At 43.9% G+C, this 23,794-nt stretch overlaps 1 protein-coding gene across 2 annotated transcripts in view; it reads right to left on the bottom strand.

Annotated features, from left to right (window-relative positions):
- The window catches only part of LOC117966784 (kin of IRRE-like protein 1), a 38,906-nt gene that overhangs the window by 9,645 nt on the left and 5,467 nt on the right, over positions 1 to 23,794 (bottom strand). For both annotated transcript variants that reach the window (XM_059019668.1, XM_059019667.1), the window contains exons 2-6: positions 3,498 to 3,647; positions 2,704 to 2,853; positions 1,943 to 2,100; positions 1,143 to 1,293; positions 295 to 400 (exon numbers count right to left, since the gene is read on the bottom strand). In XM_059019668.1, coding sequence (XP_058875651.1) covers positions 295 to 400; positions 1,143 to 1,293; positions 1,943 to 2,100; positions 2,704 to 2,853; positions 3,498 to 3,647 — 715 coding nt within the window. The remainder of the gene's footprint in view (positions 1 to 294; positions 401 to 1,142; positions 1,294 to 1,942; positions 2,101 to 2,703; positions 2,854 to 3,497; positions 3,648 to 23,794) is intronic.

A 23,794-nucleotide genomic window follows, 5' to 3' on the forward strand; every position in this document is an offset into this window, starting at 1 on the left:
CAGTATTTTTGTAGTATTTTGCAGTATTTTTGTAGTATTTTTGCAGTATTTTTGCAGTATTTTTGCATTCTTGTTACAGTCTTGCAGTCTTTTTGCAGTCTGTGAAATTTCTATCATGTCTGGATTTAGAATCAAATGCATTCTCTCAATCTCAGCAAGTTAAATCATGCACAGCTTGCTCTTTCGTCACACAGACAGACAGACAGACAGACAGCGAGCGGGACAGGCCGTGGAGACGCGGCGCTGGTTTCTGAAGCCGCGTGTCGGGGTCGGGGGTTAGCTGGACTCTCTCACCGGAAGCCCAGGATCTCAGGGTTGGCCGTGGCAGTGCAGGTGAAGATCACCCTCTCTCCCTCCAGGACTGCCTGCGGGTGGAGAGACAGAGTGACCGTCGGGGGATCTGGAAACACAGAGAGAGAGAGAGAGACCAAATCTTATACAGTTACATCGACCAGCGGCTAAAGAAAAGGGCTCGATACCAGGAGGTTCAAATCCCCGGCTCAGAGTGCGAGACCCTGAGCAAGTCTGCTAAATGACTAAAAAATATAAACAGACTACTGCTAAAGTGACAGGATATGTAAAACTCTTCCTGTTCTGTTCTATTAAAAGTTTGTCTCGTCTCCTGCAAAACATTGGAGTTCATTAAAGGCTGGAGTCGAGACTTTGACAACGTGGCTCGATAAGAAGTCTCGCTGTGACGTTTCTGATTGACAGTTCTTACTGCCAAATAATGCTAGACATTTCTTAGCAGACGCCCTTATCCAGGGCGACTTACAATTGTCACAAGATATCACATTATTTTTACATACAATTCCCCATTTATACAGTTGGGTTTTTACTGGAGCAATCTAGGTAAAGTACCTTGCTCAAGGGTACAGCAGCAGTGTCCCCCCACCTGGGATTGAACCCACGACCCTCCGGTCAAGAGTCCAGAGCCCTAACCGCTACTCCACACTGCTGCCCCTTACATTGCCTAGTATGATTATGTTGACTTGATTTTTGTAAGCCATTGTTAATACAAAACTAAAAACACAAGATTCTGCGCAGAACACCACACAGAACGCTTTTTATTTTCGGCTCGGAAGCCAGCTCCTGATAGGTCGGTGTCACGCCCCGTGTCGCAGCCCCTCTCGCTCACTCACGGTGCACGTTGAGCTTCACGGAGGTCTCTTTCCCGGCAGGAAGCGCTTCGTTGCTCGCGTGACACGTGAACACCCGCCCGATATCCGCGTCGGTCGGCACGATGGGCAGGAAGCTGAGCGTCGTCTCCCTCTTCCTGTCTGACATCACTTCCTGCAAGACGGGAGGGGGTGGGGAGGGGGCAGAGGTTAAAGTTTTTTCATTTTATTTCCAAACATTTCAGTCGTTCTGACATCACTAGTAATTTCTCCCTTATTCGATAAGCCTTCGTTAAAGAAAATTAACGAACGAGAGGAGGCCATTAAGCCCATCAGAGCTTGTCCGGTTCCCATAGCAACTGATTGATCTCAGAACTTTGTAAAGTCGGGTCTTTAAGGATTCCAGTGATGCTGCCTCGACAGCATGACTAGGTGACCCTGGGCAGCCCCTTCCATCCCCCTCACCACCCTCTGTGTGCTCTTAGAGAAGTCTCCCATAGTAAAAGCACAGCAAAGTGTAATAAAGCATAAAGCATGGTAAACACAGAGAGGTGTGGTAAAGCATAGGGAAGCATTGTAAAGCACAGAGAGGTCTTGTAAAGCATAGGGAAGCATTGTAAAGCACAGAGAGGTCCGGTAAAGCATAGGGAAGCATTGTAAAGCACAGAGAGGTCTGGTAAAGCATAGGGAAGCATTGTAAAGCACAGAGAGGTATGGTAGAGCATAGGGAAGCATTGTAAAGCACAGAGAGGTGTGGTAAAGCATAGGGAAGCATTGTAAAGCACAGAGAGGTGTGATAAAGCATAGGGATGCTCTCCTCTCACCGTGGTGCTGAACGCGCCCTCTTGTTTGGCTCCGTCACGTTGCCACGTGATCACGGCCGCGGGTTTGGCCGCCCTGGCCCGGCAGGTCAGGTTATGGGGGACACCAGCGGTCAGCAGGATCTCAGGAGCCCCCTCAATCACGGGGTCTTCAGGGGGGACTGAGGACAAACAACAAGCAGGAAGAGAAGAGGAGGAGCGATGAGAGAGAGAGGGAGAGAGAGAGAGGGGAGAGAGAGAGAGAGGAGAGAGAGAGAGCGAGAGAGAGAGAGAGGGAGGAGAGAGAGAGGGGGAGAGGGAGGGGGGAGAGGGAGAGGGAGGGAAGAGAGAGAGAGAGAGGGAGACGGGATAGAGAGAGAGAGGGGATAGAGAGAGGGGGTGGAGAGAGGGGGAAGAGAGGGAGAGAGAGGGAGGGAGAGAGTTAGACAGACAGATTGACAGATACAGTAGACAGACAGACACATAGACACACAGACACACAGACAGACAGATACAGTAGACAGATTGATAGATAGACAGACAGACAGACGCATTAGACAGTCAGACAGATTCATTGACAGACAGACAGACAGTTACAGTAGACAGATAAACAGACAGACAGCTGCAATAGACAGTCAGATAGATTCGTTGACAGACAGACAGACAGACACACAGACAGACACATACACAGACCGACACAGACAGCTGCAGTAGACAGACAGATTCGTTGACAGACAGACAGACAGACTGACAGACAGACAGACGGATGGTGATGTCGCTCTTACTCAGCACAGTGAGTTTGGCTCGTCTCGACCTCAGCGCTGCTTCAGTGGCCTGGCACTCGTACTGCGCATCATCAGACAGCTCAGCGTGCGACACCTGCAGATTGTACTGACTGGAGTCAGAGCTGCGGAGCACCCGATAGCGAGGCCAGGCTGAAAATATAGAAGCAAACAAACTTCAAGACTTGGAATGTCCATTCAAGAGGCGCTATTCCCCTTGCACCCACCAGATGGCAGCAGCGCATCAAAATTCTCCTTGCTTTAGTCCCTGCTGTTGAAATCCAGCGATGGATTTTCATCATTCTCAGAGCACAGAAGTCTGAATTATGGAAATACGCAGTAAACATACAGGAGCCTGGGTGGTCCAGCGGTTAAAGAAAAGGGGTCTCGATACCAGGAGGTTCAAATGACCCAGCTCAGCCACTGACTCACTGTGTGTGTGTGACCCTGAGCAAGTCACTGAACCTCCTTGTGCTCCATCCTTCAGGATGAGACGTCAAACAAACGAGCTCCTATTGGAAGTGACTCTGCAGCAGCAGCAGCAGCAGCAGTTGTTGATGATGCAGAGTTCACCCCCCTAGTCTCTGGAAGTCACTTTGGATAAAAGCGTCTGCTCCATGACTCATTAATGCAACCAAATATTACATTATTATTATTATTATTATTATTATTATTATTATTATTATTATTATTATTATTATTTTCAATACCATTTTCCATAAGGGTTGAGCAGGTTTTTAAAAATAAAAAATAAATGAATCAACCCAAAGGGAAGTTGTTAAGATGCTGAAGCTCACCTCTCAGCCCTTCCCCGATGCCCAGTGCCAGCCCATCTTTGGTCCACTGGACGATCCCGGAGTAGTTGAAGATTATACAGGATAGCAGGACATTGTGGCCGGATACCACAGTCTGGTCTGCAGGTTCCTGGGAAAAATGAGCTGCGGATACTGAGAGAGAAAGAGAGAGAGAGAGGGGGAGAGAGAGAGAGAGAGAGAGAGAGAGAGAGAGAGAGAGAGAGAGAAGAGAGAGGGGAGAGAGAGGGAGAGAGAGGGAGAGAGAGAGAGCAGTGAATTTCGACTGTGTTTTTACAAGAGGAACCACAACCACAACCCTAACCCTAACCCCAACCCATAACCCCTAACCCCTAACCCCTAATCCTAACCTTTGTAGCATCCAGTCCCTTGTAACAGCTCCAGTCTCACCTATAATCATGCATGAGAACAGTCCGCAAACACGCTGCTCACATTATCAGACATCATTATTATTATTATTATTATTATTATTATTATTATTATTATTATTATTATTATTGTAAATGCACCAGTTTGACTCAAAATATTTTAAAAAACTTCCACTTGTACATGATATGGGATAGGATAAAGAATTCAGATGCCCCTCCCCCACAGTCCCTAAATCATTACACAATAAACCAGCCTGGCAAATACTGTACAGAGAGAGAGAGAGAGAGAGAGAGAGAGAGAGGGGTGAGAGGAAGAGATGGAGGGGGAGAGAGGGAGGTATAGAAACACAGAGAGAGAGAGAGAGAGAGAGAGAGAGAGGGGTGAGAGGAAGAGATGGAGGGGGAGAGAGGGAGGTAGAGGGAGGTAGAGAAACACACAGAGAGAGAGAGATAGAGAGAGATAGAGAGACACACACAGAGAGAGAGAGAGAGGGAGAGAGACACACACAGAGAGAGAGAGAGAGGGAGAGAGACACAGAGAGAGAGAGAGAGAGAGAGAGAGAGAGACAGAGAGAGAGAGAGAGAGAGAGAGAGAGAGGCAGTGTTGCTGTCACACTGTTGCAGGCTATCTCAGAGACATGTTGTGCTATAGTGACAGGGAACAGAAACTTAATTGACCCCTCGGGACTTGCTAAACTTAACCCGTCAGCTCCCTCGCTGCATCTGTCTCGATCTCACAGTCTAACAACACCGTGCTCCTAACTGAGACCCAACACCCTGAACTGAGACCCAACACCCTGAACTGAGACCCAACACCCTGAACTGAGACCCAACACCCTGAACTGAGATCCCACACCCTGAACTGAGACCCAACACCCTGAACTGAGATCCCACACCCTGAACTGAGACCCAACACCCTGAACTGAGACCCAGCACCCTGAACTGAGACCCAGCACCCTGAACTGAGATCCAACACCCTACATTGAGATTAGATTGCCTTCAAATGTAAAAAGAGCCTCTTCACAATCCAGTGCCTCACAATAGAAATCACTCCGAAATACAGTTTTTTTTTTATCATTGTTTTAACTGGAGTCCTGTTTTAATGCTTTGTCTACTTTTTATGGCTGTTGATTTTAAAATGTTTTTTTTTTTTTTTTTTGCCATTTCATTCATACCATACCTGTCATTGGCTGAAAAGCTTGTCAGTCACTTAATGAAAGCTGTTGATTGGTTAAGAAAAAAAAGGCGTTGAAAGGCTGAAAATCTCACGGTGAAATAAGGTTCTAATGTGTAACAAAGCAGATTTTCGTAGGACATTCTCTCTCCTCTCTCTCTCTCTCTCTCTCTCTCTCTCTCTCTCTCTCTCTCTCTCTCTCTCTCTCTCATTTCATTCCTGGAGGGGTCACGTGGACTCTTGTCACCCTCCATTAATCACATTAGGAAGTCCCGCCTCCAGCCTCTGTCTCTCAGAGCAGTTAAACTTACAGTAACGGTATTTGTCCATTCAGAGCACGTACTAACTATGATGATAAATGAACGAGAACGATTTCAAATCAGAGCAATAACTAAAAAACATGTCGCCGTGTCTTTGATGACATGATGTAAATAAAATCTAAATTATATTCATATACACACACAGATATTATATATATATATATATATGCATGTCAGGATCGGGTGAATTTGTCATAAAGCTTTGCACACGCCTGTCGTGGATTCCATTAACTTGAAACATTATTACAATGAGAGCCGTTAGCCTTTCTCTGTATAACAGAATTCCTCTCTCTTTCCTACTCTCCTCACTCTCTCCTCTCTCTCTCCCTCCGTCCATCCATCTCTCTCCTCTCTCCCCTCTCTCTCATTGCTCCTTCCCCTCTCTCTCTTTCTCCTCTCTCCGAACCTCTTCCTTTCCTCTCCCTCTCCCTCTTCTCCCCTCACTCCTCTCCCCTCTCCACCCTTCCTCTCTCTCTTTCATCACTCCTCTCCCCTCTCTCTCATCGCTACTCTCTCTTTCCTCTCCTCTCTTTCTCTTCCTCTCCTCTCTATCTCTCTCCCTCTTTCCTCTCCATCTCTCCCTCTCCGCCCTTCCTCTGTCTCTCTCATCTCATCACTCCTCTATCTCTCTCTCCTCTCCTCTCTATCTCTCTCTCTCCTCTCCTCTCTATCTCTCCCTCTCCGCCCCTCCTCTCTCTCTCTCATCACTCCTCTATCTCTCTCTCTCTCCTCTCCTCTCTATCTCTCTCTCTCCTCTCCTCTCTATCTCTCTCATCTCATCACTCCTCTATCTCTCTCTCTCCTCTCCTCTCTATCTCTCCCTCTCTGCCCCTCCTCTCTCTCTCTCTCTCATCTCATCACTCCTCTATCTCTCTCTCTCCTCTCCTCTATCTCTCCCTCTCCACCCCTCCTCTCCTTCCAGTTCAAAGCTGGCTTCTGTGATTTGCTCTGACATCGTTTAGATGTTTGTTTTTTTAAATCCCTCAGCATATAATTCATTTATTTTCTTCTCTTTTTTAAAAAAATTCCACATTTCATGAACCACCATTTCTAACACTGCAGTTTTCACAACAGAGAAACTAAGTCAACGGATGACAGCTGAGTCTAAAGCCGAGGGAACACGAAGCCCCTTCTTCAGGAACAGCGGTGTCTTGAAATCCGGTTCCAGGAGACCCCGTCCAGCGGGAGACCTAGTTTGAGGTTTGCTGTATCAAACCCCGAGTCTCCCTGCCTGGTGCGCCGCGCAGTGACCCCGAAACCTCGTCTCCTGAACCCAAGTTCCAATTTTTTATTAATCTACCATAATAGTAATAGTATTTCATGTTTCCATTTTTGTCAGTTTGTCTGTTGAGTATATGGGGGGAAAACTACAAAGCGACGTGCAATTCAATATGTTAACGTAACATTATTCAGCAGCTTTCATGGACTTTCTGAAGCAGAATTAGTTCATTCTATAGGGTGATGATACAGAAATATGCCTTTTTTCGGGGAGCGTGTTTTTTCGTTCCCTTTTAAACGCAATTAAACATTCAGAAATCTAAATTAGCTGTAAATAAAACATTAGTTTTAGTGCAAGTCGCCTGGGAGACTTTAAGGGATTATTTAAGAGGTACAAAAAATAAATAACTCATTTTTTTGTCTCCAAAACGTGTTTCTAGCATCGTTATGAACGTATTGTCATTTTAGGGCAGCAGTGTGAGTAGTGGTTAGGGCTCTGGACTCTTGACCGGAGGGTTGTGGGTTCAATCCCCAGTGGGGGACACTGCTGCTGTACCCTTGAGCAAGGTACTTTACCTAGATTGCTCCAGTAAAAACCCAACTGTATAAATGGGTAATTGTATGTAAAAATAATGTGATATCTGTATACTGTGAAATAATGTATAATGTGATATGTTGAAACAACTGTAAGTCGCCCTGGATAAGGACGTCTGCTAAGAAATAAATAATAATAATAATAATAATAATAATTTTTTCCCCTGGTATTCCAGAGACTAGATTTCAAGGGGAGCGATTGTCCAACATGTGATCTCTTAAAGTTTAAATCATTAAAAATTAATCAGTCTTTGAAAAGAGAAAAAGAAACGCCAGCTGTATGTGTTTATTTATCTCAGATACATTCTAAAATAGATATTTCTTCATAGAAGAAAAAATCCATCGTTGAGGACAAACCCAATTCGACGCGTTCCCATAATCGCATAAATCAAAACCGAGCCGCTTTCTCATCACTGTGCATGCGGCAAAAAAAAATAAAAAAAAACACCAAGAAATTAAAAGGCGTGTTTGAAAACAAACTGCAAACTCGTGACTTGGCCGCGAAGTCATGTTTTCGTTTCATTTTATCCGCTTCTCTCCTCCACTTCATATTTATTACAAACATCCCTCCGTATGACTTCCTGCAGAAGTCCGGTCTGTGTTTCTGGCGCAGCATCAAATGCAGATAAGATACAGTTCTGGTCAAATGATTTGCATCATCACCCTCTATATAGAATGAACTCCCTCAGCTTCATAGAGTCCAGTGAAAGCTGCTGAATAATGTTCCCTTGTTAACATATTGAATTCCACCCCCTCTATATAGAATGAACTCCCTCAGCTTCATAGAGTCCAATGAAAGCTGCTGAATAATGTTCCCTTGTTAACATATCGAATTACACACCAGCGCTTTGTAGTTTTCCATACAATGAAAAACTGTCAAATTCCGACTGTTATGCGACATCAAAAAGGCCTCCAGTGAATTACTTTAGGTTATAATTTTCATCTCAACATTTTGGTGAATTCGATAAAGAGCTCAAGTTTTGCTCTCGTGGTTTATGTGTGTGTGCGTGCGTGCGTGCGTGCGTGCGTGCGTGTTTTCAAAGTGCATTCGCCCGACAGCACATTGAAATAAACTCCCAGTCACTGTCTAACAGGAGTATTGAATTGATGTTATCGACATGCAGCTTTTAAAAAGAGTTTTAATTGCGTTTCTGTATTGACTTCCTCATTGATGCAATAAGGGGGGACCAGCACAGTGCAGCTGCTGTGTGTGTGTGTGTGTGTGTGTGTGAGATTCTCGATACTTTTTAAAAAGTCACTCTTTTCAATCACAGTGATTAAAGTCACTGCCTGTTAACAAACACTCAGTGAAATCGGGCTGGTCAGTATCATAAACACTCTCATTTCTGTCTCTCTCTTCCCCTCACTCTCTTTCTTTCTCTACCCTCTCTCTCTCTCTCTCTCTCTCTCTCTCTCTCTCTGTTAAGTACAGTTCTTGTTTATTCCGCTGGAGTGGAGAGCTCTAGCGGTCCTGATTTGAGCGGTTCTCTCTTGAGATATTTTAAAACACTGCTTTCTAACACGAAGACATGCTGCGTACGTCTCCTTCCCTCTCGCTCTCTCTCCCTCTTTTCTGCCTTTAATAGATTCCACCTTTGTTCTTTCTCTCCCCTTTCCCCTGCCTTCTTTTAGTCACCCTTCTCCCCTCCCTCTCTCTGCCCTCTCTCTTCCCCCTGTCTCTCTCTTCCCCCTGTCTCTCTCTTCCCAGTGTCTCTCGCCTCCCCTCTCTCTCCCCCTGTGTCTCTCCTCTCTCTCTCTTTTCCCCCTCTGTGTATCACCCCTCCCTCTCTCTCTTCCCAGTGTCTCTTGCCTCCCCTCTCTCTCCCCCTGTGTCTCTCTCTCTCTCTTCCCCCTCTGTGTATCACCCCTCCCTCTCTCTCTTCCCAGTGTCTCTCGCCTCCCCTCTGTCTCCCCCTGTGTCTCTCCCTTCCCTCTCTCTTCCCAGTGTCTCTCCCCTCCCCTCTCTCTCTCTCTCTCTCTCTCTCTCTCTCTCTCTCTCCTCCAGTGTCTCTCCCCTCCCCTCTCTCTCTCTCTCTCTCTCTCTCTCTCTCTCTCTCTCTCACCTCCAGTGTCTCTCCCCTCTCTCTATCTCTTTGAAGCTCTGTACTTTAATGATCCTCCCCCCCCCCCCCCCCCCTGTCGAAAAATGAGTTCACTCTACTGGGTGAAACCAAAAACATTTGGCCATAGCTGTAGTTTTATAAAAAAAAATGTTATTTCTGTCTTCTGCATATCAGTGTGTTTCCATATTTACTGGGCATTTGCATGTCTTCGTGAGAGTGGTTAGGATTGAGGGATGAAAGGAGGGAGGGAGAGAGAGAGAGAGAGAGAGAGAGAGAGGGAGGGAGAGAGAGAGAGAGGAACATTCAGAACTCTGATTCCAGACGATATGACTTCCATTGTATATTCAAGTTTGTTCCAGTTGAACGAGGGAATAAAAAAAGGAGGGAGGAAGAGGCGAGATGAAGAAAGAGCGCGGGGTGGGAGAGATATTTTAATGCATTTTCATGCCTCTATTCATGCAGTTCTGAGTACTTCTGTTCTATTTTTTTTTTGATTTGCAGTTTTCCAGCCTCTTTTCCACTCAGTGTGTCCCGACAGAGCTTGCTGATTCATATGCTTCTGTTTAATAAAATATAAACCAGACTCACATTGCACTGAGTGACAGAGAAATAAAAAGACTGTGGCAGAATACAGCATGCCATTCAACTAATTGTAAAATAAAATCTTTCTGGTTAGAGCTCTGGACTCTTGACCGGAGGGTCGTGGGTCCAATCCCAGGTGGGGGACACTGCTGCTGTACCCTTGAGCAAGGTACTTTACCTAGATTGCTCCAGTAAAAACCCAACTGTATAAATGGGGAATTGTATGTAAAAATAATGTGATGTCTTGTAACAATTGTAAGTCACCCTGGATAAGGGTGTCTGCTAAGAAATTATTATTATTATTATTATTATTATTATTATTATTATTATTATTATTATTATTATTATTATTATTATTAATAAGAATAATAATAATAATAATAATAATATCATTTAAAATCATATATAGATAGAGAGATAGATAGAGAGATAGACAGATAAACAGATAGACAGATAGATAGACAGCTACAGATAGATAGATAGAGATAGAGATAGATAGATAGATAGAGAGATAGAGAGATAGATAGATAGAGAGATAGAGAGATAGATAGATAGATAGATAGCTACAGTCAAAAGTTTTGCAACACCTAGAATTTTACAATTGAGAGATCATTTTTTAAAACAAACTATAGGAACATAATTTAGATCTTTTATTATTATTATTATTATTATTATTATTATTATTATTATTTATTTCTTAGCAGACGCCCTTATCCAGGGCGACTTACAATTGTTTAACATCATGTCGTCAATAAAATAAACTACAAAAAACTATATCGCATAAAAGTCTATACCGGAAGCCATAATAGTAGCACAGTGAGTATTTCACGTTAGATTTTCGAAATGTCAAAAAAAAAAAAAAAAAAAACATTGTCAGTATATAGGGGAAAACTACAAAGCGCTGGTGTGTAATTCAATATGTTAATGTAATATTTAGTCATCAGTTTTAATAACACTTGATGAAGCAGATTTAGTTCTATAGGGTGATGCTAAAATAGCCCAAATCACAGAAGTGTGATATGAAACAATCCTGCTTTGCTCTGCATAGAGGCACATCATTACAATGTGTGGGTGAGCTCTCCTCTATATATCTGCTCTCGGAGACACTGTTGCTCCTCGCTCTCAGCAAAATAAATGTTTCCTCTTTCTCTCTCCCTTCCTCTCACTCACTCTATCTCTCTCCTCCCTCGTTGTCCTCTCCTTTCTTTCCATTTCCTCTCTTTTCCCGTCATACTGTACCTCCCTCCCTCTTTCGCTCTCTTTCTTCCTCTCCCCATATCTGGTTTATTGTCTCTCTCCATCCCTTTGTTCCTCTTATTTTCTCCCCCTCAATCCCTCTCTTTCTCTCTCCATCTCCCCTGCCTTCTCCTTCCCTCTGTTCACCCCCCCTCCCTCAACTCCCCCCTCCCTTCTCTCGCTCCCTTCTCCCTCTCCTCCTCCAACTCTCCTCCCTTTCTCCCCCACCCTCCCCTCTCTTGCCCCCCTTCTTCCTTCCTCCTTCTTTCCCTCTCTCCCTCCCTCCCTCCCTCTCTCCCTCCCTCTTTCTCGTTTATTGGTTTTGACATCAATCTCACAACAAATTTAGCACCTAATTTCCCGGCTGATCGAATATTCCATCTTCATTATTTGTGTGAGACTGTGAGGACGCGCAGCGAATGTGAAACAGCCTTCCCCTCCCCTCCCTCTCCCTTTCTACTGCTTTCACTCCACCCTCCCTCTCTCGCTCTCTCATCTGCCTCTCTCTTCAATCCACCCTTACTGCTTCTACTCTTTTCTATCACCCTCTCCCACTCTCCCTCTCTTCCTTCTCTTCAATCCTCCCCTCCCTCTCTACTGCTTTCACCTCTCTCTCTCTCTATATATATATAATCTTCCATCCTCCCCTAATCTGCCTTTGTGAAATCGGTTTTCATTCTCCTTCTCCATCGCCTTCCCCTTTACGTTGTCTGCTGAAAAATAGAATTCTCACTTCTCTCTCAGCAATTTTTCTTGTTCTGTTTCTCTCTCTAACTCTCTCGCTCTCTCTCCTTTACTTTCCATTAATCTCCCTCCCCTTTTCTCTACCTCATATCTCACACACTTTCCTGTCTTCTCTCTCCCTTTTCTCTTCCTCCTCCATTTTTCCTCTTGCTGTTCATACATAATCCTAAAACTCTAGGTGATGCTAAACGTTTCGCCACAGCTGTACAGTTGAGTATGATTTTTGTTTTTTTAATTATTTTTTTTGCTCTGATTCATTTTCAGATAAAATCCATTAACCAAAACGGGCCATTTTCAAGATCATTAGTTAACAACGCTGACAATTTGACAATCTTGCATGGGTCAGGCAATGTCTAATATTAAACCCCCCCCCCCCTTGGAAAATGTGTCTTTGCATTGGAGAAAAAAAACTATACAAAACCTTGAATGCCTGAAGTCAATTGTCTATCATAGCTTGTATTCTGCCCTTAATTAATACCATAGCGACCTATTTCACTACCTAATGCAGACTACAAACTGTTTAGAACATACTTATTTAACAATGCAGAATAAACCTCAGCAGGTATCATCGATATGTAGTGTCTTCCACAGTACTGTAATCCGAAATCTGAAGGCACCGGAACACCACTGAAATACAGAACTTCTCAAAGAAGAATCTTTATACGAATTCTCATTGTATTTGTATGCTGAACCTCTTCTAGTAATAACACATATAAAAAATAGGTCGTGTATTTATCTCATTTCTACAAGGTTTCCACAAAGTGTTTTTCTGCTGCACCTTGTCAGAATGCTTTACTTCAGTCGTGTGTGTGTGTCTCAGTGTGTGTGTGTCTCAGTGTGTCTGTGTGTGTCTCAGCGTGTGTCTCAGTGTGTGTGTGTCTGTGTGTGTCTCAGCATGTGTCTCAGTGTGTGTGTGTTTGTCTCAGTGTGTGTGTGTGTCTCAGTGTTTGTGTCTCAGTGTGTGTGTGTGTGTGTGTGTGTGTCTGTGTGTGTCTCAGTGTGTGTATGTCAGTGGCTTCATGTGTGTTTGTCTCCACAGTCATAATCAATGCCCTGTCTGTCACTGTCGTCTTCGTCAGCATTTCATTTGAACCCTTCTTAAAGAAGTAGCTGGTACTGGAAGACGTTCCTCGTTCTCTTTTCATTGCATCTAGAGGACTGACTGACTGAATCAGCTTCCTCAGCCCCTAAGAGAAAGGGTATACGGCACAGCACAAAATAGATCTTGATACAAGAACATAAGAAAGTTTACAAACGAGCGGAGTCCGTTCAGCCCGTCAGCACTTGTCCGGTTCCATTAGAAGCTGATGGATCTCAGAACTCTGTCAAGTCAGGTCTTCAAGGATCCCAGTGATTCTGCCACGACAGCATGACTAAGTAAAGGGTCGCCCAAGTCTGTCTCCACTTCCACACTGTGTGTCCTCTGGTCCTGGTTTCTGTGCTGCGTTTTAAGTATTGGTTTGGGTTACCTATGTCAGCTGCTTTGGTACTGCTCTCTCACTGTAAAGCTTTACAAGCAGTTCATATTGGTTCATACCAATGCTATACCAGAGGGGTGTCAGAAAATACAGCTCTGGCCAAACGTTTTGTTCATGGATATATATGTTAACCTCAAATTCTAGGGGAGGTAAAACTTTTGTCCAGTCTAATATATCCCTTCCATTTCATCAATGGCATCTCCTTGTAGCTCCTTTTGTGCTTACCATGGCCCCCCAGCAATAATAGATAATCTATTTTATTCCGATAAACTATTTTTTTCTATTAACAAGTGATTTAGCAGACACTTTTATCCAAAAAGACAAGGGGGTGAACTATGCATCATCAACAACTGCTGCTGCTGCTGCTGCAGAGTCACTTCCAATAGGAGCTCGTTTGTTTGACTTCTCATCCTGAAGGACGGAGCACAAGGAGGTTCAGTGACTTGCTCAGGGTCACACACACACAGGGAGTCAGTGGCTGAGCCGGGTGATTTGAACCTCCTGGTATCGAGACCCCTTTTCTTTAACCGCTGGACCACCGAGCCTTTACTGATTCTGAAGTCGCTAACAGGAGAGAGACTCACAGCAACGCTCCCACACTTTTTATAAAAATAGATTTCTGATTCCGCGATTGCCTGACTGCTGCTGCTGAATCCAGAGGTGTTTCTGTCAGAAAACATCAAGAATCAGCTACACCTTCTCACCCCCTCCCTCCCTCCCTCCCTCCCTCCCTCCCTCCCCCACGCTCTCCCCATCGCAATGTGTGTTGTATGTTCATCAGGCTGGGCAGTGCACTTCTAAATTGCATCCCCCCCTCTCCCCCTTCCCTTCTCTCCCTGTTTCTGCTACTGTCCATCCTCCCTCCCTCCCTCCCTCTTTCTCTCACATTCAGGTTGCAAAGTTCAGATCTTTTCCATCTGTTCTGTTTCTACATGACTGACACTCTTAATACTGAAAGGGGGAGAGAGAAGGGGAGAAATAAAGAAACGAGAGAGGGAAAGAGAGGAAGAACTAAAAAGATCAAGGGAGAGAGGAGGAGAAATAAAGAGAGAGAGAAAGAAAGAGAGGAATAACAAACAAAAAGATGGAGGGAGAGAGGTGGAGAAATAGAGAGAAAGAGGAAGAACTAAAAAGATAGAGGTGGAGAAATAAAGAAAGGAGAGGAAAAGAGATGAACTAAAAAAGATGGAGGGAGAGAAAGGAAGAGAAATAGAGAGGGAAAGAAAGGAAGAACTAAAACAAAAAGATGGAGGGAGAGAGGAGGAGAAATAAAGAAAAGAGGGAAAGAGGAAGAATTAAAAAGTAGATTGAGGGAGAGAGGTGGAGAAAGAGAGAGAGAGGGAAGAGAGGAAGAACTAAACAGATGGAGGGAGAGAGGTGGAGAAATAAAGAAAAGAGATGAAGAATTAAAAAGATGGAGGGAGAGAGGTGGAGAAATAGAGAGAGAGAGGGAAAGAGAGGAATTAAAAAGTAGATTGAGGGAGAGGTGGAGAAAGAGAGCGAGAGGGAAAGAGAGGAAGAACTAAAAACAGATGGAGGGAGAGAGGTGGAAAAATAAAGAAGAGAGAGAGAAATGAAAAGAGAGAACGAGGGGATGAGTTTTCCACACACTTAACGAAACAACTGAAAAAAATGTTTAAAAAAATTGCATGTGAAATAATACTATTATAGCTTCCGGTATAGACTTTCATTTCATATCATTGTGTAGTTTCTTCTGATTACATGATGCGAAAAAAAATCTAAAATATTCATATAGTTTCGTTTTTTTCTTTTTTTTTTAAAATGAATGTCACAATCGTACAATTCGAGGAAGTGATGCAAAACTTTTGGCCAGAGCTATGGCAGGCGTTTGTATGTGTGCAGTGGCCCCCTCCTCTCTCCTCTCCTCTCCTCCCTCCTTCCTCTCCTCCCTCCTCTCCCTTTGTACAGAATGCAGAGAAAACAGAGAAAATGAGGGAGAAGAAAGTTATCCTGTTCTCATCTACATGAGCGACTCAGAGAGGAGACTCTGACTCATAGCTACAAACTAATTAGAGTCTGCTGCATGAGGGAGCAGGGAGAGAGGGGGGAAGAGAGAGAGATCGGAAGGGGGGAGAGACAGGGGGGAGGGTAAGAGAAAGAGTGAGAGACTGGATAAAGAAATCTGTTTCTCTTCTTGTTAAATGTACAAGCAGAGGGATGAGAGAGAGAGAGAGATGGATGGGAGAGGCTTAGTCATACATTCTCGAAATTTTTTTTTCAATTCTCTTCTCGATACATTTACCAGACACAGAGAGACATTCCTCCAGCCGGCTCTATTAAAACACTCATTAAGAATAACAGCCAGAGACTGATCACCGCAATCTCTGCAGGAATACGCTTCCCTCTGCAATAAACCAGTGCCTCGCAGACAACAGGTCACATGTCAGGCGAACTTATTTGGGTTTTTTTTAGTTTGATTTTGTCAACCCAGTCATTCCAATTTCACTAAAATTATTCCCTTGAATTATTCCCTGATTATATATATATATATATATATATATATATATATATATATATATATATATATATATATATATAATCCTTTTTTCCTCCCTATCTTTCTCTATCACTCTTCCTTTCTCTATTTCTCACTCCAATCCCTCTCTCCTAACTTTCTCTCCTCCTCCATTTTTTCTCTTTTAGTCTCTCCGCCACCCCTCTCCCCTTTTCTCTTCCTCCTCCATTTTTTTCTCTTCGTCTATCCCCTCTCCCCTCCCCCCTTTCCCCTCTTCTCTCCCCTCTTCTCTTCTCTCCCCCTCCCCTCCTCCTCCTCTCCTCCCCCTCCTCTCCTCTCTCCTCTCTCCCCTCCTCTCTCCTCTCTCTCTCTCTCTCTCTCTCTCATCTGCTCTCTCCTCCCCCGCTCCTCTCCTCTCTCCTCTCTCCTCTCCCCTCTCTCTCTCTCATCCACTCCTCTCCTCCCCCCTCTCCTCTCCTCTCCTCTCCTCCTCTCTCTGTGGTCACAGCCTCTTGGTGATTTCCAGTTTCTGGAATGCAAGGTATTTCCTGTTGGATTCCCATTAGGTTTCGTCTCTCAAACTCCAGTCAGCTAACTTTGAGAAACTTGGGAAAGACTTAACTGTTTCTGAACAACAGCAAAAAAAAAAAAAAAAAAAAATACAGTAGAACAAAAGTATTTGATATTGTACGAGACGGTCTCCGCTTCAGGTCCGAACGCCCAACATGGCCAGTCCTGACCGACAATTGAACAACTCGCTTTCCTTATGTTACAGCTACGGACAAAAACTGTGCATCCCATGTATGCTTCATAAAGTCGAATGAAACCTGCTGAATAATATTATAGCTTCCGGTACAGACTTTTTATTTTTCGATATCATTTTGTAGTTTCTTTGCTCACATGATGTTAAATAAAAGTTCTCAATTATGTTCATATAGTTTTTATTTTGTATTGTCACAATCCTAGAATTCTAGTTGACGCAAAATACTCTCTTAATTTGAATGCAAAACTTTAGCACAGTTGGTGCAAGGAGGCTGTGTGGTCCAGTGGTTAAAGAAAAGGGCTTGTAACCAGGAGGTCCCCGGTTCAAATCCCACCTCAGCCACGGACTCACTGTGTGACCCTGAGCAAGTCACTTCACCTCCTTGTGCTTCGTCTTTCGGGTGAGGCGTAGTTGTAAGTGACTCTGCATCTGATGCATAGTTCACACACCCGAGTCTCTGTAAGTCGCCTTGGATAAAGGCGTCTGCTAAATAAACAAATAATAATAATAAAGTTGGTCAGTTGTGTTCAAAATGGCTTTGCTAATTTCAGAATCAAAACAGAATGCCTTTTATACCGTAGTGTAAGGGTTAGAAAAGAATGACATTTTTCAGTTTACATGTAACTTTGTAACTGTAATCCGATTACATTTTTCAGTAACTTTGTAACTGTAATCCGGATTACATTTTTCAGTAACTTTGTAACTGTAATCCGGATTACATTTTTCAGTAACTTTGTAACTGTAATCCGGATTACATTTTTCAGTAACACCAATGGCTTCTCTTTCTTCAGACAGGTAACAGCATGTGGTAACGCATTACAGTTTGACGTGAAAAAAATAACACAGTTACTTGTAGTTACTTTTTTTTTTTTAAAGGACGATGCCGAATGCATCACATGGAAATCAGAAAGTGTTTCATTTCAAATTCATTGGCAGCATTCAATATCAAAACGTTTTTATTTTCGGTCCCAAATGAGCTCCTTCCCTCCTCCCCTCCTTCTCTCTCTCTCTCAGCCCCTGTGTTGCCATGGCAATGGCCTCAGTCAATAGACAGAGTGTGCTTCTCCAAATCCTGGAACTCCCAGGGTCACCATGGCAACCCCTCCCCAACTAAACATTCCACAAACTCTCTCTCTCTCTCCCTCTCAGTATCCCTCTCTCTCAGTATTGAAATCAATTCAGTATCTCTCTCTGTACTTCCCTCTCTATCTCACCATCTCTCAGTATCTCTCTCAGTATCTCTCTCTCTCAGTATCCCTCTCTCCCTCTCTCTCTCTCAGTACCTCTCTCTCAGTATCTCTCTCTGTACCCCTATCTCTCTCTCTCTTAGTATCTCTCTCTATCTCTCAGTATCTCTCTCTCTCTCAGTATCCCTCTCTCCCTCTCTCTCAGTACCTCTCTCTCAGTATCTCTCTCTGTACCCCTATCTCTCTCTCTCTCATTATCTCTCTCTATCTCTCAGTATCTCTCTCTCTCTCTCAGTATCCCTCTCTCTCCCTCTCTCTCTCTCAGTACCTCTCTCAGTATCTCTCTCTGTACCCCTATCTCTCTCTCTCAGTATCTCTCTCTATCTCTCAGTATCTCTCTCTCAGTATCCCTCTCTCCCTCTCTCTCTCTCTCAGTACCTCTCTCTTTCAGTATCTCTCTCTGTACCTCTCTCTCAGTACCTCTCTCTCTCTCTCTCTCTCTCTCTCTCTCTCTCGGTACCTCTGTACCTCTCCCTCTCTCTCATTATCTCTCTCTATCTCTCAGTATCTCTCTCTCTGTACCTCTATCTCTCTCTCTCAGTAGCCCTCTCTATCTCTCAGTATCTCTCTCTCTCTCTCTCTTAGGTTACCAGACATCCAATTTTTCAGCCTTCATTTTGTATCCCTGAGTCGGAAACAGCAACGCTGTGAAATCGTCCCTGTTTAGTCTGCTCCCTGGTATTCTTTAACCACTGCACCACCAAACCTCCCTTTATCCTTTTCCTCTTTCCCAGCTATCCCCCCACCCCTCTCAGAAAGTTCTATTTCCATGGCAACGCCAGCCCCAGCTTACAACTGCCTAAAGATTCGATAAACTAAATGAAGACCGAAGGAACAGAGGGCTGAAGCCGCTGAGCTCATGTTAATCATTTCTAGTTAATTTTTTTTTTCGGTCCTTCCGGCCCTGAATATCTCGCAGTACGACGGCAGCAGCATCTCCAGAATCATCCTTCTGCTCCTGCGGTACAATCCTCGGGGAAAGGTTTAAGGGCTGCGACGTAGTTTCGCTTTATCCTTGAGTTTTACAAACAAAGAAAAAGGGCAAAAGACAAGGATAACAGCAAAAAATAACTTCCATAGTTTTTTCCCCCTTGCTGATCAGTTTAGTTTAGTTTAGTTTAGTTTAGTTTATTCACTTTGTGCTCACAGACAAGGCCCAGCTCAATAGCGCAGCACTAATCAAAGAGAGATCTAGAGAGTACAGCTGTGGACAAAAGTTTGGCATCACCTGGAAGTTATAGGGAGGTCTGAGGTTCAGGGTTAATACCTGTCTCTGCGTCTGTCTGTCTGTGAGTCTGTCTGTCTGTCTGTCTGTCTGTCTGTCTGTCTGTCTGTCTGTGAGTCTGTCTGTCTGTCTGTCTGTCTGTGAGTCTGTCTGTCTGTCTGTGAGTCTGTCTGTCTGGGAGTCTGTGAGTCTGTGTCTGTCTGTCTGGGAGTCTGTGAGTCTGTCTGTCTGTCTGTCTGGGAGTCTGGGAGTCTGTCTGTCTGGGAGTCTGTCTGTCTGTATGAATCGTTGAAATCAGTTATTTTATTTTATTTCCCCCCTCTCTCTCTCTCTCTCTCTCCTGTTCTCTCGCTCTCTCTGCACGGTTTCCATGGTGATGCCTCGGTCTTTTTTAAATTTCTATAATTCCCTCTCACGTTTCTCGTCTTCTCTGCTTCCGATTTATAACATTTTTTCTCTGATCCTTCCTCCTTCCTTCATGTCTGTCTGTCTGTCTCTCTGACGCTCTCTGACGCTCTCTGTCTGTCTGTCTGTCTGTCTGTCTATCTATCTATCTATCTGTCTGTCTGTCTCGCTGTCTGTCTCTCTCTCTCTCTCTGTCTCTCTCTGTGTGTCTCTCCTTCCTGTCCTCAATTTCCATAGCAATCTCTATCTTGAGTTCTTTTTTTTGTTCATCTTTTTTTCTTGATGTTTCTCTAATTCTCTCTCTCTCCCTGGTCCTTGCAATCGCTCCGTTGCCATGGTTACCTCATTTTTAAATTTTCTTTCATATTTCCATCTGCATCCCCCCCCCAATCTAGCCTCTGGTTAGAGCGTTGCTATAGCAACAGATTTATTTTCCTTAAAAAGGAAAATTATCTCTTTTTTTCCCTCACTTAAAATACCCCTTCTCTCCCTCCCCCTCTCTGTGACCCCAGTTAATTCAGAGTCTTAAACCTGCAGTCAGACCTGCCCTTTTATCAGAGAGTCCAGTTAGTTTATATTCCCAAAACACAAACACAACGCACACAGCGAGCGACAACCACAAAAATTATGTTTTCAATTTAGACTTCAGGTTTTGCATCAGCACCCGATAGAATGAACTAATTCTGCTTCGTGAAGTCCAGTGAATGATGTCTCACTCCTTCAAATTCTAGGTGATGGAAAACAGTTGTTGATGATGCAGAGTTCACCCTCCTAGTCTCTGCAAGTCGCTTTGGATCAAAGCGTCTGCTGAATGACTGATTCATACTGATAATAATTCAATCTGATTTCCCCTGCAGTGTAGCTTTGAGGACCAGCATATAGCAGCTGATTCAACTCAGTGTTTTCTCTCTCTCTCTCTCTCTCTCTCTCTCTCTCTCTCTCTCTCTCTCTCTCTCTCTCTCTCTCTCTCTCTCTCTCTCTCTCTCTCCTGAAATTCAAACCCAGCCTCCCGCTAACGTGAGTATATTTACAATCTCGATCGCCCCCCCCCCCCTGATTTTGTTTTATTATTTTCATTGTTACCTTATTTTGAGGAACAGGCTACTCTGTCATTTTTGGGGCATTGCTTTCTCAGTTAACTGTATTGTTGTGATAACAGCAGTGTGGAGTAGTGGTCAGGGCTCTGGACTCTTGACCGGAGGGTTGTGGGTTCACTAGATTGCTCCAGTAAAAACCCAACTGTATAAATGGGTAATTGTATGTAAAAATAATGTGATATCTTGTAACAATTGTAAATCGCCCTGGATAAGGGCGTTTGCTAAGAAATAAATAATAATAATAATAACTTAGTCTCATCTCTCCTCTTTCCCTCCTCGTTCTCTAATATCTACCTCTCACTCTCTCCTCTCCTCCCTTTACCAACAATCTCCCTCCTTTCCCTATAATCTACCCTCTCCTCTCCTCTCTGCTCCCCCTTTCCTTCTACCACATGTCTCATTCTCTCATTCCACGAGCTCTCTGCTCTCCCCTCCTCCCTCCCCTCTTTCTTCAGTGCTCACTGAAGCAGATATAATCCCTCTTTTCATATTTCCTCTGTTCTCTCTCTCTCTCCCCTCTCTCTCTCTCTCTCCCTCTCTCTCTCTCGTCTATTCTCTTCTAAAGTCTGGCTGGGCTGCTTTAGTTGAAGCCACAGTGTTCATTATAATCTCCACGCTGCTTTCAATATAACCCCCCTAGAGCTCTGGCTAAAAGTTTTACATCATCCCCCTCTATATAGAATTAGCTAATTCTGCTTCATAGAGTCCAATGAAACCTGCTGAAAAATGTTCCCTTGTTAACATATTGAATTCCACCCCCTCTATATAGAATGAACTCCCTCAGCTTCATAGAGTCCAATGAAACCTGCTGAATAATGTTCCCTTGTTAACATATTGAATTCCACCCCCTCTATATAGAATGAACTCCCTCAGCTTCATAGAGTCCAATGAAAGCTGCTGAATAATGTTCCCTTGTTAACATATTGAATTCCACCCCCTCTATATAGAATGAACTCCCTCAGCTTCATAGAGTCCAATGAAAGCTGCTGAATAATGTGACTTTAACATATCGAATTACACATCGCTGCTTTTTAGTTTTCCCACCATATATTTTAACAAAAAAAAATGCCAGAAATGGAAAAATGTGACCACACGATGATGTTAAATAAAATATCTAAATTATGTTCATATCGTTTTTTAATAATGTCTCAATCCTAAAATTCTAGGTGATGCAAAACTTTTGTCCAGAGCTCCCAATGTTGGAAAACCTCGTTCCGCGTCGCCTTCACATTGAGAGCTGGCAAACTCCCATTGGGGAGCCCATTCTAATCCCAGCGTGTCGCTCGAAAGCACTGGTTTTCAACCTGTGGCACATGTCCCAGTACTGGTTTGTGACAGGCTTGCAACTGGTCCTCAGCGGCACGTCTTCTTCACAGCGATGGGATTTCTCAACCACAATACAATACTCCCTTAAACACACTATCATAGTGTATCAATCTGAATCAGTCTGTCTCTCTCCCTCTCCCTCCCTTTCCCTCCCCCTCTCTCCTCTAGAACAGCACTCACCCTGAAGCCAGTCTCTGTGTCTCTCTCTCTATCTCTCCCTCTCCCTCCCTCTCCCTCTCCCTCTCTCTCCTCCAGAACAGCACTCACCCTGAAGCCAGTCTCTCTCTCTCCCTCCCTTTCCCTCCCTCTCCCTCTCCCTCTCCCTCTCCCTCTCCCTCTCTCTCTCGAGCAGCGCTCTCACCCTGAAGCCAGTGTCTAATTGTTTCTTGAATAATAATGACCTCTTTGTTTTTTAAGCAGCTACAAAAAAAAGGGAAAAAACAGGAAACAATTCGGAGCATTTATGATTAAGAGAGAGAGAGAGAGAGAGAGAGAGAGAGAGAGAGAGAGAGAGAGAGAGAGAGAGAGAGAGATTAATGAAGATAACATTTAACGGTCGCAATTTTTGTTTTTTAAACCTGTCAAAAGAAAACAGATCTTCGAAGCAGGTTTTTTAATTCTACCAAACTGTACATGCTGATAATGAGACTTCCATTGAAAATCTAACCAGACCAATCCTATCCCTAAACTTAACCATCCCCCTCTCTCCCCTCTCTCTCCTCTCCCATTCCTCTCTCTCCTCTCCCATTCCTCTCTCTAAAAAAATAAAGTTATACACAATTGCACAATTTTATTGAAGCGACACCTCCTCCCTCTCTCCCTCCCTCCCTCCCTCCCTCCCTCCCTCCCTCTTTCTTAATTACTTCCAGATGTCCCTTGGCATTTCTGACAGTGAAAATCATGGCCCTACATTTTTTAAAAAAGCAAACTTTTTTCCTCTTCTTCTCTGCTCTCCCTCCTCCCTCGTTTCTCTCTCTCCCTGTCTCACCCCCTTTATCAGTTCTGCTCTCTTTTCTGTCCTGTCGTCCCCCTCTCCATCTCTCTCTCTCTCTCTTCCAATCTTTAACTTCATTGTTTCCTCCAATCCCTCTCTCCTAACTTATGTATATATCCCATATATATTCTTCCTTTGCTAAACGCAATTTGATTTTCTTATATCAAACTAACAATGATGTTAATAGTGACAATACATACATTGTATTATTGAATTAAAAAATACAAAAAAGTCACAATCTCCAATCCGAACATACGCATTAGGTTCTAAACTCCTCTCTCACACCCATAAAAAAGGGCTCATTTTCATGATATTCTGCTTATCAAATATGAAACACACACACTGACACACACACACACACACAGACACACACGCTGAGACACACACACACACTGAGACACACACACACACACACTGAGACACACACGCTGAGACACACGCACTGAGACACACACGCTGAGACACACACGCTGAGACACACACACACACTGACACATACACACACTGAGACACACACGCTGAGACACACACACTGAGACACACACACACCGAGACACACACACACACTGAGATGCACACGCTGAGACGCACACACACACGCTGAGAAACACACACACACACTGAGACACACGCTGAGACACACACACACCGAGACACACACACTGAAACACACACACTAAGACACACACTGAGACACACACACACACACTGAGACACACACAGATCAAAGCGTACTCTTCTGTCAGCCTCAATGAGACACTCCAGTGTGCTTCTCTCTCTCTCTCTCTCTCATTCCTCAACACCATGTTTTATGTATCGACATGAAAAGAAAAAGACGCACAAACAGACTGTGTCCCCCCCCCCCCCGTCCCCCCATCCTCCAATCCCCCTTTGATATTCATTTTGTTATTCAGTCATTATTTTACCCCCAGACGCGTTTCTCATCAGACCCCAGCAGCGAGACTGGAACCC

Source organism: Acipenser ruthenus, unplaced genomic scaffold, assembly GCF_902713425.1.
Source record: "Acipenser ruthenus unplaced genomic scaffold, fAciRut3.2 maternal haplotype, whole genome shotgun sequence".
Classification (NCBI taxonomy): domain Eukaryota; kingdom Metazoa; phylum Chordata; class Actinopteri; order Acipenseriformes; family Acipenseridae; genus Acipenser; species Acipenser ruthenus.